This window comes from Anabrus simplex, chromosome 1 (genome assembly GCF_040414725.1).
Source record: "Anabrus simplex isolate iqAnaSimp1 chromosome 1, ASM4041472v1, whole genome shotgun sequence".
NCBI classification, from domain to species: Eukaryota; Metazoa; Arthropoda; class Insecta; order Orthoptera; family Tettigoniidae; genus Anabrus; species Anabrus simplex.
In genome coordinates this window covers 821,161,555-821,182,306 of record NC_090265.1, presented here as the reverse complement: position 1 = coordinate 821,182,306, position 20,752 = coordinate 821,161,555, and the positions used below count along the sequence as shown (strand labels likewise).

The window sequence follows — 20,752 nt, the reverse complement described above, 5'->3', positions numbered from 1 at the left end:
GGATAAAATTCTGGCACCTCGGTGTCTCCGAAAACCATAAAATTAGTTAGTGGAACGTACAAACAATAGCATTGTTATTAATGTTAGAAATGGAACTATGGTTTGACATACTTTTAGACAATAATTTACTCGTTCAACTTCCAGTAAAATTGCTTTTTAAAATTTCCATTGACATTGACATTGACATTGTGCCGAATTTCTTTCTTTCCGCTGATTTGACTGATAAAATATATTAAATGTTTTCTAGTGTCTATTGGAATGAAACTACAAGAGTTATTGCCCAGTTGAACTTGAAACCTGTCCTCTGGTTAACCAAAGACGACATTCATCTCTATTATATTGGTTATGGGATAAGGACGGTCCGCCTTCTCTTTGGAAAGCCTACGCTTCTCATGTTCACATAAGCTGTGGTTGGGAGTGACGAGGGGATTGGTGAGGAGGAGGAGGACGGCTCTGCGGCGTCTGCGTAGAGTGTAAGGACGCCGGGCGTCGCTGGTAATAAAGGGGCAGCGCGTCCTGGCAGGCTCTGTATACGGCGCGTGATCAACGTTCCAACATGTTGCGAACGTCTCTCCTGCTCACCGTCGTGTTGGTCGCCGTGCTGCCACAGGTAGGTTCTCTCCTTCTAACATCAACAAGTGCTACCTCCTAAATGTCTTCGGCAAGATGTCACCCGAAAATATATTAAAATAAAGATCAACATATACAAGAATAACCGATATTTCAAGCTATAGGATCAAGACGGAATTGGGAAATAATTTTACCTTTGCTATGCTCATATACTGAATTGATAATTTAGCATTGAGTAACTATGGCCCTACATTCTGTTATTTTAAAGAAATAATGGACTGCAAATTATATCGGTCTCAGGCTTGATTGTGGGAGCCCGGGGAACAAATCCTAAATTTTCATCACAGTTTTGGACTTTATTAGGTATACAAAAATATCTGTTGACAAACATAGCTGGAGCTGCCATCCGCTGTTAAATATTCGTTTTAAGAAACATTTACACAGTCAACAGCATCGTGTGCGTAATTTTTCCTCTTAATTCCTTTTTGTACTGTATATGAAAGATATATCATATTCCATGCTCATATTATGTATTACATAGCATTTTTATAAACTGTAAAGCAGTGATGGTATGTTTTGTATTGAAAAAATTAAGTATACTTTGTCCTAGTAGCAATCGTATAATTAGGGAAGTTGTAAAGTAAAAATAACAAAAGCAGTGATGGTATGTTTTGTATTGAAAAAATTAAGTATACTTTGTCCTAGTAGCAATCGTATAATTAGGGAAGTTGTAAAGTAAAAATAACATATTGAATTTTAGTATTGCATAAAGCGAAATAAATCGGTACTGTAGCAAAAATTTACAATTCATGCAGCCATTTAAACTCTCTTAGTTATTATAAATGTATTCGTTATCGGAAAATCTCCAATCATCGTATTTGTTATCACGATATCATAATACATTTCATATTAATTAATTGAAATTAATTCAAACGAATATTTTACACTTTAACTAATTTAAATCCCATCAAAAGTTTGAAAGAGGAATTTTAAAATTCAATGAAAAAGATTACGGCACAAACATTATATTCCTATTTCTATATCCCTGATAGAATTTTTAAATATGATATTTTGGAAGGATAAATAATGATTTTTCGAAAGATTAATACTATTTTATTTGATGTGCATCTTCTTGAAGAAGTTGCTGCTAAATGTGCGTTGCACTGTTGTAAAAATACAAATTATATATACATGATGAATATCTATTCTTTAAAACGAAATGGTATGCATTTCCTTGTAAAATTGAAACGTTAATGATAACAATACTTGTTGAATGTTCAGCTGTCCTTCTGTTTTCAGCAAGTCCTGATAGTGGCCCTATAAAACCAAAAGCATGAGGATGGAATCAATGATACATATAAGCCATCTTAAATATTGTATATTCAGGTGAAGCGTTAGAAGAAAACATTTTCAAGAATTTGTATGCAATGCAATAGACACCTTCTGTTATTTCTATCACTAGCATGAAATTCTTCTAATGTCGGCATGTTCTTCTGAGACCCTGAATTCAAAAACGAGGAATTTTATTGAAAACAACAAACCAAATGAGCATACCTTTTAATTTAAGAAAGTTACGAGATCCGCCATGGCTTAAATATGTTATAATGCGCCAAATAATTTCAAAATGCATGCACAATAATTAACTGAGCGGTCCTTACGATAGGACATCTTCAGATATAGAAAGGTCTAAGAATTACAATTTAAAGCTGGTAGTAGAAAATTTTGCCTTCAGTTACTGCTATTCAGTTTAATTATTTTCCAGTTTATAGACTGAAATTTCGATAAGAAGAATATCTTACAAATATATAATAATTTAAATTATTAAAGTTGGAGATCATAATTTAAATTATTAAAGTTGCGGATTGAATATCTGCCATAGAAATTTCATTGTTTACCAGCACGGAATTTGTAATTGATTTGTCAGAATATGAAGGGAGATATTTAATGCCAATATCGCTGCTTTCGGACAACGTGATTACTTACATGGAAGCGGGTACACAAGTAACAGAATTCTCTTTGAACTGTTCCCCTACGTCCCACCAGAAGCTCTGTGACGGCAACGTCTTCTGGATTATACATGTTTTTGAAATAATTATCCATGGACTCATTAATATCTTCCCTTTCTTGATCAACTGGCAATGGCTGATCCGTAGCAGATTCTCTCCGAGCTATGGGTTCAATGAATAAGCCTGGCCTAAAACGGGGAATATTCCCGTGTTGAACTGGATCCTGAATTGTACATCTTTTTTCAAGTGATAGATCATGATCAAAGGGTGGTTGCATATGCGTTAATATATTAGATTACCTAATTCAAAGTTCCTCCGTGCCTCAGGCGACAACGCGCGAGCCTCTCAAAACTGGGTTCCGTGGTTCAAATCCCGGTTACTCCATGTGAGTTTTGTGCTGGGCAAAGCGGAGGCGGGACAAGATTTTCTCTGTGTACTCCAGTTTTTCTTGTCATCTTTCATTCCAGTAACACTCTCCAACATTATTTCATTTCATATGTCACTCCCAAAGGAGTGCAACAGGCTTCGGTAGCCGGCACAAATCCTGACATCGTCACTCGATAGGGGCGTAATTCATTCCATTCGTGACTCGGTCGAATGACTGGAAACAGGCTGTGTGTTTTCATTTCCTTTGCCTAATTCAAAGGCTATTCTAAACCTAAGTATGAGTAACAGAATAAATAGCAGGAATTCTATAAGTTCACATACCTGAAGTCTATTCAAATTTTTTACGGATCTATAAAAAATCATTTTTACCCGTTAAAATAAATAACCATGAAATTAAGGATATATAAGAGTGAAAATAATATTCTAGAAAAATTAATAAAGCTTCTGTACTCAACAACGTTTCCTATCCTATAATAGGAATAAGATGGAGCTGTGGGTCAACTCTTCCCATCTTTAAGTATTCTAAGTTCAGTTTTTATTGCACCCATCTTTTGCAGAAATTCTGTTAATATATCTATAAAACATTAACTTATAATTGAAGGTTTGTTAAGAATCAAGCATACTTTCCAGTGTCGAGATAGCTCATTTAACTTAAAAAAGTTTTTCGGTCTGTCAAGAACGCAAGTTCGAAACATAAAATATAACACTATAACATACCTGTAAAAATATACACGATACACTATTAAACAAAGAATGACATGTTTCGATCTACAAGAACATCCCTTTTTTGCAATTGGCTTTACGTCGTACCGATAGAGATGACACAGATAGGTCTTATGGCGACTATGGGATAGGAAAGGGCTAGGAGTGGAAATGAAACAGACGTAGCCTTAATTAAGGTAAATCCCTAGCATTTCCCTGGAATGAAAATAGTAAACCACGGAAAACATCTTCAGAGTTGCCGACAGTGGTGTTTGAACCCACCATCTCCCAAATGCAAACTCAGAGCTGCGCGCACCTAACCGCTTGGCCAACTTGCTCGGTAAGAACATCCTCAGATTCTAGCAAATCGCTTAAGAACATGTACGAATGTGTAGAGTAGTGTTTAGGATGCGTAAACTGGACAACGGTTATAAATTGGTAACATTATGAACAAATTTGTACAAATAATGAATGTACTAATCAGTGGTGACAGCAGCTGAGATAAGTACTGGAATATTTCCATAATCGACTAAAGTGAAAATGGAGTGCTAAGGCATTATTTGTACAAATTTGTTCATAACATCACCAATTCCATAATCACTGACTAATTTACGCAAAGTAAAAAATATTGTACATACATGTGATTTGACAGAATCTGACGATGTTCTTATTGAACGAAACATATCATTCTTTGTTCAATAGTGTTTTATATTAAAGGCATGTATGTTTCATAAACTGAAAAGATTTGAAGTTATCTTATTTTAATTAAGAGCCCTAAACATGCAACACATGACTGTCGCTGATGTCTGAGGAGAAATTAAAAACGAAAGCAATTTTGATCACTTAAAATTATCGGATACTTACACCTATTTTATATTATCATCATCTTGTCCATTATTAGGTCTAGTGGTCTTTTAAAATCTATTCTGGGGTCTCCGAATTGATCTTCTGTCCCACGGTACGTAGTGAAGGGCCTGACTTTGTATTCTTCACCTTTCCATTTGACGTACATGTGAAGCTATTTCTCTCTGTGAAATTGTATATAGCCTAATATGGGAGCTATTTTTAATGTTACGATTATTTGAACATTCTTTTTGAAATATAATATACAGTAGCCTGCTGTTTCTCTGGGAAGCTTCATCTCAGAATTATTTTTAAACAGGTATACTAATGCAATTATCTATTTATTTTAATTCCTTTCAATTAGAAATGTATCGTCCAGGTATGGATTTTCTCCCGGACTCAGCGAGGGATCCCATCTCTATCGCCTAAAGGGCAGTGTCCTGAAGCGGGAGACATTTCGTTGTGGATACAACTGGGGAGGAAGACCGTACCTCACCCAGGCGACCCCACCTGCTACGTTCAACAGGAGCTTTGTGAGGGATAAGACGATTGGGTGGGATGGGCAAGGGTGAAAGAAGGAAGCGGCCGTGGCTTTAAGTTAGTTACCATCCTGGCATTTGCCTGGAGGAGAAGTGGGAAACCACAGAAAATGACTTCGAGGATAGCTGAGGTGGGAATTGAAACCTCTCTACTCATTTGACCTCCCGAGGCTGAGTGGACCACGTTCCAGTCCTCGATACCACTTTACAAATTTCGTGACACAAACGGGAAAGGAACTTGGACTCCCGTGATGGCAGCTAATCACATTAACCACTATACCATAGAGGCGGATAATTAAATATTATATAAATATAATAATTGAGTACTTAGATACGTATCATTATAAAAACAATGCGACGAATTTGAATGAATACGCTCCCAAAAATTTTCGTTATCCATATTCTTGGGAGACGGGTATTTCGCATTCCGCTGTGGGTTTCTCAGTTCAGAATTCAGCCACAAGTTGATCACCTTCCTTGGTAGCCACGGCAAGCTCCATCCTGACTTCTTGTGTAACTCATCCTGATTACTGGTCCTGTAATGACCCATTTTGTCAGTGTTGGAGGTTAGTTTGTAGGTTAATCACTTACACAATTTTTATAGAAACTATCAGCATAAAATCGAGCGTGTGAAAACCTAACTTGGATGGTGACATAATTTTCATCAGGGATAGCAGTCCCTTTCTTTTATTGACTGCATTAAAGGGATCTACCTGTTTATAACACAGAAGATTCTAATTCATTTACTTCAACTGTTGCTATAACGATGACTTCCATGTGATTATTTAATATTCACTCAAATACTGACATATATTTTAAGCTTCAAAGGTCGTGTTAAGTATAGTACATCCCGAAAAGATGCTAAATTAACTATTTTATTATTTTATTTTATTAATTTAACCTCCGGGGGTAGTTTCTCCTCCGACTCAGTGAGAAATCTCACCTCTGCCGCATTAAGGACGGTGTCCTGGGGCGTGAGACATTTGGTCGGGGGAAAAATTGGGGAGGAAGACCAGTACCTCGCTCAGGTGGCTTCACCTGCTGTGCTGAACAGGGGCCTTGTGGGGGATGGAAATATTGGAAGGGATATGCGAGGAAGAGGAAAGAACGTGGCCGCCGCTTTCAGTGAGATAACACCCCTGTATTTGCCTGGTGAAGAAGTGAGAAACCACGGAGAATCACTTCGAGGGTGGCTGAAATGTGAAGCGAACAGCTCGGGAAGTCAATTGAATTGATCCCGTTCCAGTCCCTGACCAGCGGAACCTTGATTAAAACCCAAACACTGGGAATTATTGAGAAATAACAGACGATTCACATGATTAACATTTTCGTATGCATAATTAAATCGGTCTGCAAACGTTGAAGGAAAATTTGATCATTAATTTCAATTTCCTGTTGTAAAATAAATCGCCACGTAGAATTCACAGTATTAAATCTGGTTCACTTTTATTTGTTGAATCTCTGGTCTAAACATATGAAAAGGCTCATTTTTCCATTAATTCTACGTTGCGTTGAAGCAGACAGGTGTTATGGAAACGATGGAATAGCATGGGGCTAGGATTAGAAAGGAAACGACAGTGGCCATGATTAAGTTACAGCCCCAGCCTGGTGTGAAAATGGAAAAATACGGGAAGTAACCTTCACGGTTGCCGTTAGCATGGTTCGAACCGACCATCTTCGGAATATTAGCTACCAGCTACGTGTCCCAAACTCGATCGGCCTTCTCCAGTCTTTTCGATCTCTTCATACTCTGCATATTTCTTCAATTCCCAATACATCGTCGAGTTTTCGCTCAGTTTTTCCTTCCTCTCATTACTTACGCCCATACATCTCTTCAAACAGACCTGTCATCCTCTAGCATGTAACATATTCCTTTGATTTACATTTTAACAGCTTCTTGAAGGTAGAGTCAACTTGAAGAGAGAGTGTACATGATGTTGTCAAGACAAAGAGAGTCGAGGGTAATATATCAAAGTATGCAGGCATGCACAAGCTACTTATTATACAAGTATAAGTTTTCATAAGAAGACTCATCTAGTCATCACTTGTTTATTGCACTAATGAAGTGTGACTCAGAAGTCGTTGATAGGTTTAAATCATTCATGACTTTACTTCTCTTCCTTCTTTCTTTCTTTCTTTCTTTCTTTCTTTCTTTTCCATTGGGAAACATGTGACAATATGCGTCACGAAATTAGCGACATACTACTAGTGTCAACAAATTCGTGGAATGGCGCCTACAGTGTAGGCAATACAGCGTACACTCATGTAGCCTACTATAGCCAATGATTCCTTGAACTGGCGCTTAGAGTGTAGGCAATACAGTGTACACCTATGTACGTACTACAGTCATTATGATCGTCGACTGGCACTGAAGTTCACGGAACACATTGTCGTTTGACCTGTTTTTTGCGTCTTCTTCCCGTCGTGGTGATCGGGGTGATTTCGACTTGGTCATCTCAAACGTTTCGCTAGCGGATTTGCCTAATTTCTGGCAGAACTTGAAATTTGCCCGTTGCTCAGTCTACGACATTCTCAAGTTCCGCTGCTAATATTCAACCACATTTCACATCAGAGACCATACTTCTACTTATACTGTATGTACGCAACTGTCTCTTGCTGGAACTAGCGAAGAACTGTCACTGCAACATCCTGTGATACACACTCTCCGCTGTAGTGCGATGTTACCTAGCAACTGTCCGTATTGTGATGTGAAGTATTGATGAATGACCATGACTGACAGACATATTATCAAAGAGAGGCGTTAGATTACAGATGGTCGATGTGATTTTGCAGTCCATGATGTGAAGTATTGATGGATGGCCATGACTGAGAGACATATGACAGCTCTTTTACCACGGAGGCGTCATCTAATCGTACTCTAGACATATTATTATTTCAATTTTGAAAGTTTCATAGGCCTAGAGTCACTTCCCTCTTTCGATGCATTGAGTCCTACACCTGTCGACTCAGAATTCCATACAGATATCTCTCGAAAAACTATTCGTTAGATGTAAATAAATCAATCATTATCAGTTTGAGTTTAATTTTAATGGAATATATTTGATTTTCAAAAAGGTTAATTTTACTTCATCATTTTCCTTAATAGTTTAAAGTCGCACTAACACGCAGAAGGCTTTGGGCGACGCAAGCGTTGCAAAGTGGCTCGACTGGGAAGGCAGTGGCCGTGAACATAATTAAGATACAATCCAAGCATTTGTCAGGTATGAACAATTAGAAACCGCGGAAAACAATCTTCAGAACTGTTGACAATGGGATTCGAACCTACCATATCAAAATCACTCGTTATATAACTTTCCTGTCTTGAAAAAGTGAAATTATTCCTGCGACAAAAATTGCAAGTGCCTTAGAAATATATTCTCGCTGCTTGATGGAAATTAGTGTGTCTTTCAAATGACCATCAATCAATTCTTTATAAATGTTGGCTACCTTCAGAGCGTTTTTCATAATTTTGTCAAGAATTTTTTACTTTAACGCATCCATTTCCACTCGAATGTTGTTCTTAAGCTCCTTAATTCTTGCCGTCCTGTCTGAAATAGATACGTTCTTTGAGATATCCCTAAGGAAAGAATATGAGCTATCAAATCTACTATGGATGTGGGTGATAGAATAGATCCTCGGTATTCTCCACCCCTTGTATTTGAATAAAAGGGGATCATACAGGCTCTCAACTTGGAAAAGTGTTTTGATCACCAACTGAGCCTTACCTGAGATTAGAATAGATTTAATTGACCTATTGACCTTGCTTTTATCAAATCTTGTTCTCCTTTAAACCGGACCGTACAATGTTTGCACGACGTTGCGAGTCTTTGATATTTCCGATCTTTGTGCCCTTTCTTTTACCGATGCCTTCATTCTTCGAAGTTTGGTACTCTTCCAATTTTTCTTCTAATTAGTGGTGACGGTCTCCACTTGCACTTAATGCCATTTGATGAAATGTTGTGTTCGTGTAACGTTGGATCAGTCACTGAATGAGCAAGTTGCATTTTCAATCGACAAGTAATTGGGACGATCTTTTATAACTACGGCAAATTATTTAACAACTTTGGTGATTATGTCGAAAAGTACGGAGAGGTGACGAAATAAACCAGTTATTATTTACCTTGATCAATGTTCCTTTGTTCACACAGGGAAACTTAATGTTGAATAATCTCATGGTATGCTAATACTTGCAGCGTAATTGAAGACCTCCCACAAGAATAAGGATGCAAACAGCAAATCAGTAATTTTTCAGGAGAGAGAAAAATTATTTTTGGGGTTTATTTCATGAAAGACGCTACTAACAAATTGCATTCGAAATTGTACAAATAAGTTCATCTATTAAAAACAATGTATTGTTATAATTTAAAGTTTTAAGAATGGTGTATGAATAGGAAGTAACGCAATGGAGAATAATCTGCAAGTATGTCATAAATCTGTATACAACAGAAGAGAAATCCTGTACATGCATTGTAATACAAGTGATAGCAAGTAATATTAGTGTAATAACAAGAAAGTCAAGAAAATCTTTCAAACTGTAGATATGATTTCATCTGTCGACTTTATTTACGTTATCTATTACACCTGGCGATAATAATAATTTCGTGTGGCTATTTATAATAGACTGCCGACCTTGTAAGGCAGACTCTCCGTTGAGGGTAGGCGGCATCTGCCATGTGTAGGTAACTGCGTGTTATTGTGGTGGAGGATAGTGTTATGCGTGGTGTGTGAGTTGCAGGGATTTTGGGGACAGTAGAAACACCCAGCCCCCCGGCCATTGTAATTAACCAGTGAAGGTTAAAATCCACTACCCGACCGGGAATCGAACCCGCGACCCTCTGGAAAGAAGGTCAGTACGCTGACCATTCAGCCAACGAGTCGGACACACCTGGTGATGAACCAACGTAAGCTCTGTCCACCATCTTGACTGGTGTTCCAACCTTACACCACGGAGGACAAAGATCTGCTGGCTGCAAACCAGCTTGAAGTTCAAATGTAAGACATGAGATGACACCACAACACAGAGGCGTGATGATACACCATATTTCCACTGAAATCTAACTTTTCAAAAATGTTATCGTTACATCCCAATTCCTGAGAGGTCTCCAATTATGGCTGGAGTTAGATCATGTCAATATTTTTTATTCCCTCCAGTGGACTGTCATGTTAACAGGTGCTGTTCTATCACAGTGTGCTTAATTAATGGTCACTGTTTATTGAACTATAAGTAACATTCTGCAGCTCTATTGTATCGATAACTTACTGGTTTTTCTTTCCTTTTTCCTTTTCTTTCTTTTCAAGTTGCTTTCCGCCACACCGACACAGATAGGTATGGTACAGTGCCAGCATTTCCCTTGTATTGAAATGAAAAAAAAACACGGAAAACCATTTTCAGGGCTGCCGACAGTGGGGCTCGAACCCACTATCTTCCGAATACTGGATACTGGCCGCACTTGATCTGTTGCAGCCATCGATCTCGGTAGCTTGCTGGTAATTTTAGTTTCTGGGTTTATATATATAATTATTTATTTATTTTATGCCTTTGTATGTGGTGAAGTCACGTGAATTTGAAAAATAGCATTGCTAACAGTCTCTAGAAGCTACGTAAATTAATGGAATTATATTAGCCTATAATTATTATAATTGTTATTTTAATTATTAATATTATTTTTCTACATCACCTAGCTCTAAATCATACTAACACACTAACATTCATACAAGGTATTCACGTATTTAAGATAAAATCTCGACAAGACGGTTTAAATGAGACTATTGAAGTGCTATTACGTATACTGACAGCGAGAGTGTTCCATAGCCTTGCCCTGACACTTGGAAGGAGCGTCTGTATACAGATAAATGATTAACCGGTATCATAAGGGTACAAGAGAGGCTGCCTGGCCGAGGCTGTAAAGGCTTGCTCAGTTCGCCCGGAAGGACGTGGGTTGGAATCCCCGTCAGGAAGTCGTAAAATTCATGAAACGAGATTTACACTTCCGGAGGTGCATATGGCCCTGAGGTTCACTCAGCCTACGCCAAAAATGAGTACCAGATTAATTCCTGGGCGCAAAGGCGACCGGGCGTAGAGCTAACCACTCTACCCCATCACGTGCCACAGTTAACAACGGTGGAAGCCTTTACCTTCCACTCCTCCAAGGGCCTTCATGGCCTGTACGGAGGTGTCTTTGTCATAAGGGTAGAAGTCGATCTGGTATTACGTCCATGGATAGATGAGAGTAAGTTAAAATGTGAGGATAGGTATTCAGATGTAGATTAGTTCAGAAGTCGAAAAATTAGTGTCGCAGTATGTGGATTTCTTAAAGTAATTAAATATGGATTCTGCGATGAAGGCTGAATGATTTGGGTAGAACTTTTTCATAATTTATGAAATAAGTTTCCATAAAACTTGAACACACCTGAAATAGTTTTCTCGGGTTTAAATAGAGCTCATTCCATCATTTCTTCCGTTACATTATAAATACTCTAACTTAATAGTCAGCCCGTAGATACTGTAACTTTTCAACTGTGTAACAAACCTTAAAGTATTCACAGACCTCCTTATAGAATATGTCATGTTCGTTCAAGTCGAGTACTGAATTTCATCTCCAAATATGAACTATCTAACAAGACAGAACGCACATCTCAAGTACTGCTATGTACTGGTAGTTAATTGCATGATTGGCTTTCTATGTGAATGAACGGTAGAGGGTTGTCCTCTGCATCCTAATACTATGATTTCGAACTGAACAAAGGCAGTCGGATTATTTTAAAGGAGGAAACAATTCCACTCAAAACTCCATGACATAAGACATCGGCATGTTAGGGATCTCAAGTGATACACTCGTAATTAATCTGAAATAAGTCATCAAATCTGAGCACTTCGTTGGCTATTAGACATCCCGCCTATGCCATCTGGTAAAGTAAATTGAAACGTCAAACTTGAGAGACAGGTAACCTAAATGGCTTAATATCATTACACTGGATGAAGTAGATGAAGCTGTAATATTTTGTTTACCATTTTCTCTACGTCGTACCGACACGGCAACGAGGAGGTGTGTATTATTAAGACCAACACAAATACCGAGACCCGTGCCAGAAAAACCAACCGGACGTGGTTAAAATCGCCGACCTGGCACGGAGCTCCTAAATGGAAGGCTAATACACTGATCATTCGGATAAAGAGCCATTGTTAGTGAAGAAGATCTATCGACTTATCGACAGCGGCTGATAAGATAGGCGCACACAGGTCGATCTATCGGCATATACCTGTTCTCGCATTAAACTAAAAACCCAAGGAATGGTTCGATTTCTCGAAGAATGAAGATTTCAACTGAAGACAGGAACGACCATTGAATGATGGAAAAATTATAAAACGCCTTATTTGGGGATACTGAACCTACAGCAGCACCCCACCAGCCATAAAAGGTGACTGAAATGGAAACCTCCAGATTTTCCAACTTGGAAGTGAGGGTGGGGGATCATAAGTCCCCTAGCTGAGTCTGACTTGCGCTAAACTCCTTACTTTCAAAATCTACCTCCTTCATGAACTCTTGTCGTCTTCCGACTGGGATGGTTTTAGATTTACTAAGCCTAGGGAGTTTTCCATGTTCATGCATTTTGTTGGTCTTTCCTTTCTTTATCCAACAACCTCATTATTTGCAGCGTCGAAAGTCTTTCAGGTTTTCCTCTGGTCAGTGTTAATATGCGATGGTTACCCAACTGTACATCCTCCTAAAGGGGTACAAAAGGTGGTATTGGTAATAATATATGTCGATTTTTACTTTTTCATACATTCCTATTTGGACTTTCCTCTTTAATTTTTGTGCATATTTCATTTATTTTATATGACTGAAAGTATTCATAAGTTTTAAATAATATGTTACTGCTCAAGCCATTTCTCCATATTTCCTGAGAACTTGTTCAATTAAGTCAAGATATCTAGGGAAATATTTGCTCTAGAAGGCGAGAATTTATGTTTATTTGCAGTGAGCATCCTCCTGCTTAAGTTGGCTACATTGGATATCACTTGCTAGCTGGTGTTTATGTAATAACAAAAATGGTAGTATCCACGTCTTTTAGTTGCCATTACACTTTCAAGGATGATATCTGAAAAAAAAACTACATTTTTGGAAAATGTTTCCCTTTTTCTAAGAAACGACTTAAGGTTTCCGGGATGAAATGTTTACCTTTCATTAACAGAATTACTGTTTTTATATGTATCTACAGTGGTAGAGACTCCAAAAATACAGTGTTTCTCTTATAAAGTCAGACCGTCCAGCAGTGTTTGTACTCTCCGAAACCTAAGCAGCTGTGCGGAAGGCGCGCATGTTTCTCGACATTGAAAGGAGCGTGAACGTGTTCGACCTAGCATCAATAGTCAGTCTGAATCTAGCTCTTAACACGGTGAGACAGTTATCATTGAAACACCATATTTTCGTACGAAAAAGTTATTTTTAATTACGAGTTGGTTCGACGGGTTCGCGATGCATTTGTTCAGCAATTTCCTGGTGAAGTGCCACATTCACGAGCACAGATTCACGAAATTGTAAATAAATTTGTAACTACTGGCTCAGTGCTCAATAAAAACATGCGCGCACACGAACAGTTTTATAGAGGGAAAGCTAAATTACACTGGTGCGAATCTTGAACGGTCACTGAGTAAATCTCTCACAAATTTAGCACAACAAGTAGGGGTTTCGGTTTCTTATGAACACAGAACTACAAAGCTGTTACACATCAAACCGTACAGGTTTACATGGGCCCATTGTTTAAAATCTGCTGATCCAGCCACAAGAGTGAGGTATTGTGAGTGGTATCTTGCATCATTGAATGATCGTTTATTAGACCCACAGCTTGTGTTGTTTACGGATGACGCCTGGTTTTATTTTTGGTGGTGTGAACAGACATAACTCTCGCTATTGGTGTGCAGAAAATATTAATGGTGTTTATGGAGTCCCTCATTATGATGGACGACACTTCCAGAATCTTTTATAAGGTAAGATTCCATATAAGATTGTATACGCTTAAATAAGGGCGGCCGCGCGCGACGCAAGTTGGGTTGAATCACCTGCTGTAGCGCACAGTACAAACACCATGCGCTCGGTCTAGGTTTATAAGAGGTACGCTGTGGTTCGATTATAAATAAATGCATTTAAAACTGTAACCTGATTTTTGAAAATCCATGTCTTGATTGTTCACGTCTGTGGTGTAGTGGTTAGTGTGAAAATTGCCACCTCCGGAGGCTTGGGTTCGTTCCCGGTTCTGCCACGAAATTTGGAAAGTGGTTTGAGGGCTGGAACGGGGTCTACTCAGCCTCGGGAGGTAAACTGAGTAGAGGAGGGTTCGATTCCCTCCTCAGCAATCCTCGAAGTGGTTTTCCGTGGTTTCCCACTTCTCCAGGCGAATTCCGGTATGATACCTAAGTTATGGTCACGACTGCTTCCAATCCTCTTATCCCATTACAAGGCCCCTGTTCAGCATAGCAGGTGAGGACGCCTGGGAGAGGTACGGGTCCTCCTCCCCAGTTGTATTCCCGACCCAAAGTCTCGCGCTCCAGGACCTGAGGCGCTAGAGGTGGGACCCCCCACTGAGTCCGAGGGAAAAACCGACCCTCGAGGGTAAACGGATAAAGAAAGAAAGAAAGAAAGAAAGAAAGAAAGAAAGAAAGAAAGAAAGAAAGAAAGAAAGAAAGAGGAAAAGACATCTCTTGATTTCCAATAAGGGTAGAACAAAGGAAATAAATCAGTGAATGTATTAGATATGAATATATGTCCTAATAAAATTTCGCTTTATTACTTTGAATAGTCCCAGACAAAGCGGGTTATAAATCTGTTAACGTTATCAAGATAGACCTTCGATACTCCCCTTAGCACAATAATCACCATTAGTAACACGAAATAATACGTATGTTTCGCATATCAAAAGCCATTCGCATCAGATAAGAAAAGAAGTGGACCAAAGCATTCGGAGAGGATTCCGAATCGTATAGGCGGAAACAATGCAATTGCTTGCTTAAGAACCCTGTGGTCATCATGCACCTGTTATTCGGTTTGAGTCCCTGAGATTAACTGCAATTAAATGGAGAGGATCCTCCTGTTCTAATGTGATAAGTCAATATTGTCCTGATTCAGGTTGAGTAAACTAAAGCTCATATGTTTGGTCTAACTAGATTAAGTTATGCAAATCTGGTGCCTTCAGGGGAGACAATATCGTGTACAGAGCAGTATTGACCTCACGACCGCAATCTTATTACCGCTGACAATCAGGTTCTGCTAACTACACAGCAATTGTTATCTACTGCCCCCTTTCGACATGAAACCTAATAGACTGCCCTTAGTAAGGTTATTACCTTTCTCTGGTGACCCATTAATGAGCTAGAACCTTATTTCATTATCAGTCCCATACACTTCATGTGTAAAAATAAATTTGTGTCCACTCATTCTCGACGTGGACCAGCTCATTTTTCGGCATACCACCAAAGGAGATGAGCTACGTGTACCATCTCAATCACATGCCAGATCTTAAGGGGGAACCAACGCCTTTGACCGACCAAAATTGCCATTTTCAATTTATTTTTTCATATAAAATCGAACTCTTATCTTTATAGCAGTGCAAACTTGTTGTTAATACCTCCAATAATTTCGGAATTATGACCAAAAATATGAACCCTGCCACCCAAGTAAACTCTTTATCGGTAAGTTTGTTGTTCCTTTCCCGTAACTTTTGGTTTTCAGAACCGTTTCCCTGATAACTCTGGAAGTTTTTATGATATTAAGATGAAATTTTGTACACATGCATATTGCATAGAGAAGAAGATGTACTAGAATTATTGAGCTAGCTACACCGGTTAAGTTTTAAAAATATATTTTCAAATAAAAATTAAAAATCGATTCCTTGAAAATAACTTCATGAAATAATTATTTATATTTGATGGACTTCACTGATTCGAGTACGGGTTGTAGCTATAACATTATAAATCACTAGCAAATGTAACCGTGCTCCGCTACGGCATCCTACGTTGTATATGGATATCGAAGTACATTACTGTACACGCAATGAAAATGATTATTTTTTAAAATCGCATGTATCTTAGCCCTATTCGAGGAACAGCATGGGGAGGTCCCCATACGTTGTTTCCAATGTAAAGTGTGAGTTGCAGAGTTCTGATAATAACGGTATGCTCACATGCCTACTGCTATTCAAAATTTAGTTGCTAAATTTTCATTATAATAGAAGGTTCCCTTGTCTACTGTGGGGTTACAATCAATTTGGGGAGTTTTCGTCATAATAGCAGGTCCGGTTTCCTAATCCCAAACACAATCGTGTAAGGTAGGTTGGAAAAAAAATGGCATGCTCCCTTCCCTTCTTCCAGTCAAATCCAGACGGGAATTATTCATTACAGTGATAGGCCCTCCTTACTAATGCCACCTACACAGGAGTTTTGCAAGGACCGCATTCCCACTACCAGTCAAAGTCGATATGTGGAGTATTGATTACAATAGCAGACGCCCTGCTGTTGACAGTCACTATCGATTTATAAAATACTAGCTGATGTACCCGTGCTTCACTACGGGATTCTCAGAAAGACTGACTTGGTGGTTTTCCTAAATGAATTCAACATAGGTCATTACAAAAACGTCAGTAGGAATGTAGCGATTGAAAGCAATGTTATCATATAAAATACTCGATCAAATGAAAAACCGCACATTTTCTCACTTTCAACGAACAGTACTACGGTGCCGATCTAAGAGTCCAAAGTTCCAGAGCTGGAATAACCAGGTCGCAGACTGCCGTGAACACTCCACTGTCATTATTCCGTTAAATATGTACACTACTCATTCCAATCACTGCCTCAGAGTAGGGATTGAATAGCTCGAATACTATGATGAACCAGTGTGTTACGTAACAGATATATCAGAAAATGTATGAAGCAGAGGAATGGCATGCTAAAGAAGGAAGTTATCTTATTCCCCAGCTACTTCCCGCCAATCTACAGGAAGGCTGTTGCAGTCGTTACGACCAGGCGAGTTGCCCGTGTGGTTAGGGGCGCGCAGCTGTGAGCTTGCATCCGGGAGATAGTGGATTAGAACCCCACTGCCGGCAACCCTGAAGATGGTATTCCGTGGTTTCCCATTTTCACACCAGTCACACCAGGCTGTACCGTAAAGCCAAGGCTGCTTCCTTCACACCACTATTCATTTCATATCCCATAGTTGCCATAAGACCTACCTGTGTCGGTGCGACGTCAAGCAAATAAAAAAACCTCGGTACGCTGCAGTAATCCTATCTATCGGGGATGAGAGGAAACAGAAGACAAAGAGCACATCACAACAAACAATGGTCAATGTAATGTTATTGTTGATAAAGTTTATGAGCTTTCTATATTGCAGGCCTTCACATTAGTTTTCTTTCGACTCTGTGATATTAGGGTGTCTTATAAAATTATTTATATCGTAGACTGTAGTTCCTTATTCTAAGACTTTACATACCGATTTTCACTAAATTCTGTTTACCCATTTTCTCGTGTCTCGGCGCTGATATGGACTTAGTAACGAAAATCCAAATTCATGAATATATCTGATTATACGCGGTACGGTAACAATGTATAAGACATAAGTGATCGGAAATTTAATAACTTCTTACATAACTACTACTAACTTACGACATAACTAAAGTTATGTTACTTGTGTAGTATTTATCGATACGACCACTAACAACATAAATAACTTATTTGAGAATTGCATTTCAGGCCTTCCCCTAAACTACCATTTCACTCAACGTGAATAAAATAATTTGTAGCCTAGATTGCAGTGGTTCATCACCCGACATTACATTCCGATTTTCATTAAATTCTCTTCAGCCGTTTTCTATTGATGCGTGTACAGACAGACAGACAGACAGAAATTACGGAAAAGTAAAAAATGCATTTCTTTGTTACTGTGGACATGACAGATACAGAAATATCATTCATTTCAAATTCTGAACAATGCACAGGCAAAACACTAATTTTATATATAGATTACATTTCAGTCCTTCCCCTAAACTACCATTTCACTCAGAGCGTATAACATTATTGATAGCCTGTATTATAGCGACCTACTCCCCGACTTTGCATACCAATTTTCGTGAAGATACGACCACTAATAAAATAAATATTTGACAGTTAAATTTTAGACCTTCCCCTAAAATACCATTTTTCTTAGCGTGTATAGCCTATATTGTAGCTACTTATTTCCCATCTTCGTCTAGCGATTTTCATTAAGACATGATCACTAATAACATAAATATTTGAGAATTAAATTTCAGACCTTCCCCTAAACTATCATTTCACTCAGCATGATTAAAATAATTTATAGCCTAGATTGTAGCGGTTCATCAGCCGACTTTACATTCCGATTTTCATTAAATTCTCTTCAGCCGTTTTCTCGTGATGCGTGTACATACAGACAGACAGACAGACAGACAGACAGACAGACAGACGGACAGACAGACAGACAGACAGACAGAAATTACGGAAAAGTAAAAAATGCATTTTCTTGTTACTGTGGACATGATCGATACAGAAATACCATTCTTTTCAAATTCTGAGCAATGTACAGACAAAACTCTTATTTTATAGATATAGATTACATTTCAGTCCTTCCCCTAAACTGCCATTTCACTCAGAGCGTATAACATTATTGATAGCCTGTATTATAGCGACCTACTCCCCGACTTTGCATACCAATTTTCGTGAAGATACGACCACTAATAAAATAAATATTTGACAGTTAAATTTTAGACCTTCCCCTAAACTACCATTTTTCTTAGCGTGTATAGCCTATATTGTAGCTACTTATTTCCCATCTTCGTCTAGCGATTTTCATTAAGACACGACCACTAATAACATAAATATTTGAGAATTAAATTTCAGACCTTCCCCTAAACTATCATTTCACTCAGCATGATTAAAATAATTTATAGCCTAGATTGTAGCGGTTCATCAGCCGACTTTACATTCCGATTTTCATTAAATTCTCTTCAGCCGTTTTCTCGTGATGCGTGTACATACAGACAGACAGACAGACGGACAGACAGACAGAAATTACGGAAAAGTAAAAAATGCATTTTCTTGTTACTGTGGACATGATCGATACAGAAATACCATTCTTTTCAAATTCTAAGCAATGTACAGACAAAACTCTTATTTTTTAGATATAGATTACATTTCAGGCCTTCCCCTAAACTACCATTTCACTCGGTGCGAATAACATTATTGATAGCCTATATTATAGCGACCTACTCCCCGACTTTGCATACCAATTTTCGTGAAGATATGACTACTAATAAAATAAATATTTGACAATTAAATTTTAGGCCTTCCCCTAAACTACCATTTTTCTTAGCGTGTATAGCCTATATTGTAGCGACTTATTTCCCATCTTCGTCTAGCGATTTTCATTAAGACACGGCCACTAATAACATAAATATTTGAGAATTAAATTTCAGACCTTCCCCTAAACTACCATATCTCTCAGCGTGATTAAAATAATTTATAGCCTAGATTGTAGCGGTTCATCAGCCGACTTTACATTCCGATTTTCATTAAATTCTCTTCAGCCGTTTTCTCGTGATGCGTGTACATACATACATACATACAGACAGACAGACAGAAATTACGGAAAAGTAAAAAATGCATTTTCTTGTTACTGTGGACATGATCGATACAGAAATACCATTCTTTTCAAATTCTGAGCAATGTACAGACAAAACTCTTATTTTATAGATATAGATTAATTATAATGGAAGACACACTCTTTCTAGATCGCTACAAATTGGCTTAATTGAATATATACAGATCGATGTACGAAAGAAAATGCATGTTCAGAATATTGAAGACCTTTATTTCGAGATTTACTGCTCCTGAACGGTACATAATATCTACAAACGGTTTGCTCCATCATACGCCACTTTTATCGTTCTACATGGTCGATCTTGTAATATTTTCTCGTATCTCCAATATTTACGGGTTAGATCGAGTTGGAAAATTTGAATGGGGTGAAATTTGGATAATTTTTTACCACTTTACATTATATTTCGCATAATTATGTGAAAGCTTTTTTTTTTTTTTTTTTTTTTTTGCTATTTGCTTTACGTCGCACCGACACAGATATGTCTCATGGCGACGATGGGATAAGAAAGGCCTAGGAATTGGAATGAAGCGGCCGTGGCATTAATTAAGGTACAGCCCCGGTATTTTCCTGGTGTGAAAATGGGAAACCACGGAAAACCATCTTCAGGGCTGCCGACAGTGGGGCTCGAACCCACTATCCCCCGATTACTGGATACTGGCCACACTATGTGAAAGCTAGACTCATGAAATTTGGCTCGCATATGACCATCGGTCGTATCAATGTTCGTGCCAATTTTTATGATTCTAGCTTTCATATAAGTGTGTCAAACTATTAAATATAGTGTAAAAAGCACAACATTTACGTACAATCGAGAAATTCAGCCAAATCTATCGTATAATGAGGAAAAAAGTCGTAGGATCAAAGTTGTAGATCACTCCAAATTCAATGGAGATTGTGCCACCCGTTTTGTGGCACGACTTGCCGTTCAGCCGCCAAATACCTAGAAAGGAAGATATACAACGTCATTATAATTGCCTCCATATTGCGATAATTCTTGGGGGTAAAAAGTGAAAAATTTAAACATCTTGGAATGCTTCTT

The 20,752-nt window shown here is 38.3% G+C and overlaps 1 protein-coding gene across 2 annotated transcripts in view; it reads left to right on the top strand.

Annotated features, from left to right (window-relative positions):
• The first annotated feature begins 547 nt into the window (after positions 1-547).
• Nplp1 (Neuropeptide-like precursor 1) overlaps positions 548-20,752 on the top strand; it is a 363,389-nt gene continuing 343,184 nt past the window's right edge. For both annotated transcript variants that reach the window (XM_067136355.2, XM_067136354.2), the window contains exon 1: positions 548-610. In XM_067136355.2, the coding sequence (XP_066992456.2) occupies positions 557-610 (54 nt within the window). In that variant the 5' untranslated portion in view covers positions 548-556. The remainder of the gene's footprint in view (positions 611-20,752) is intronic.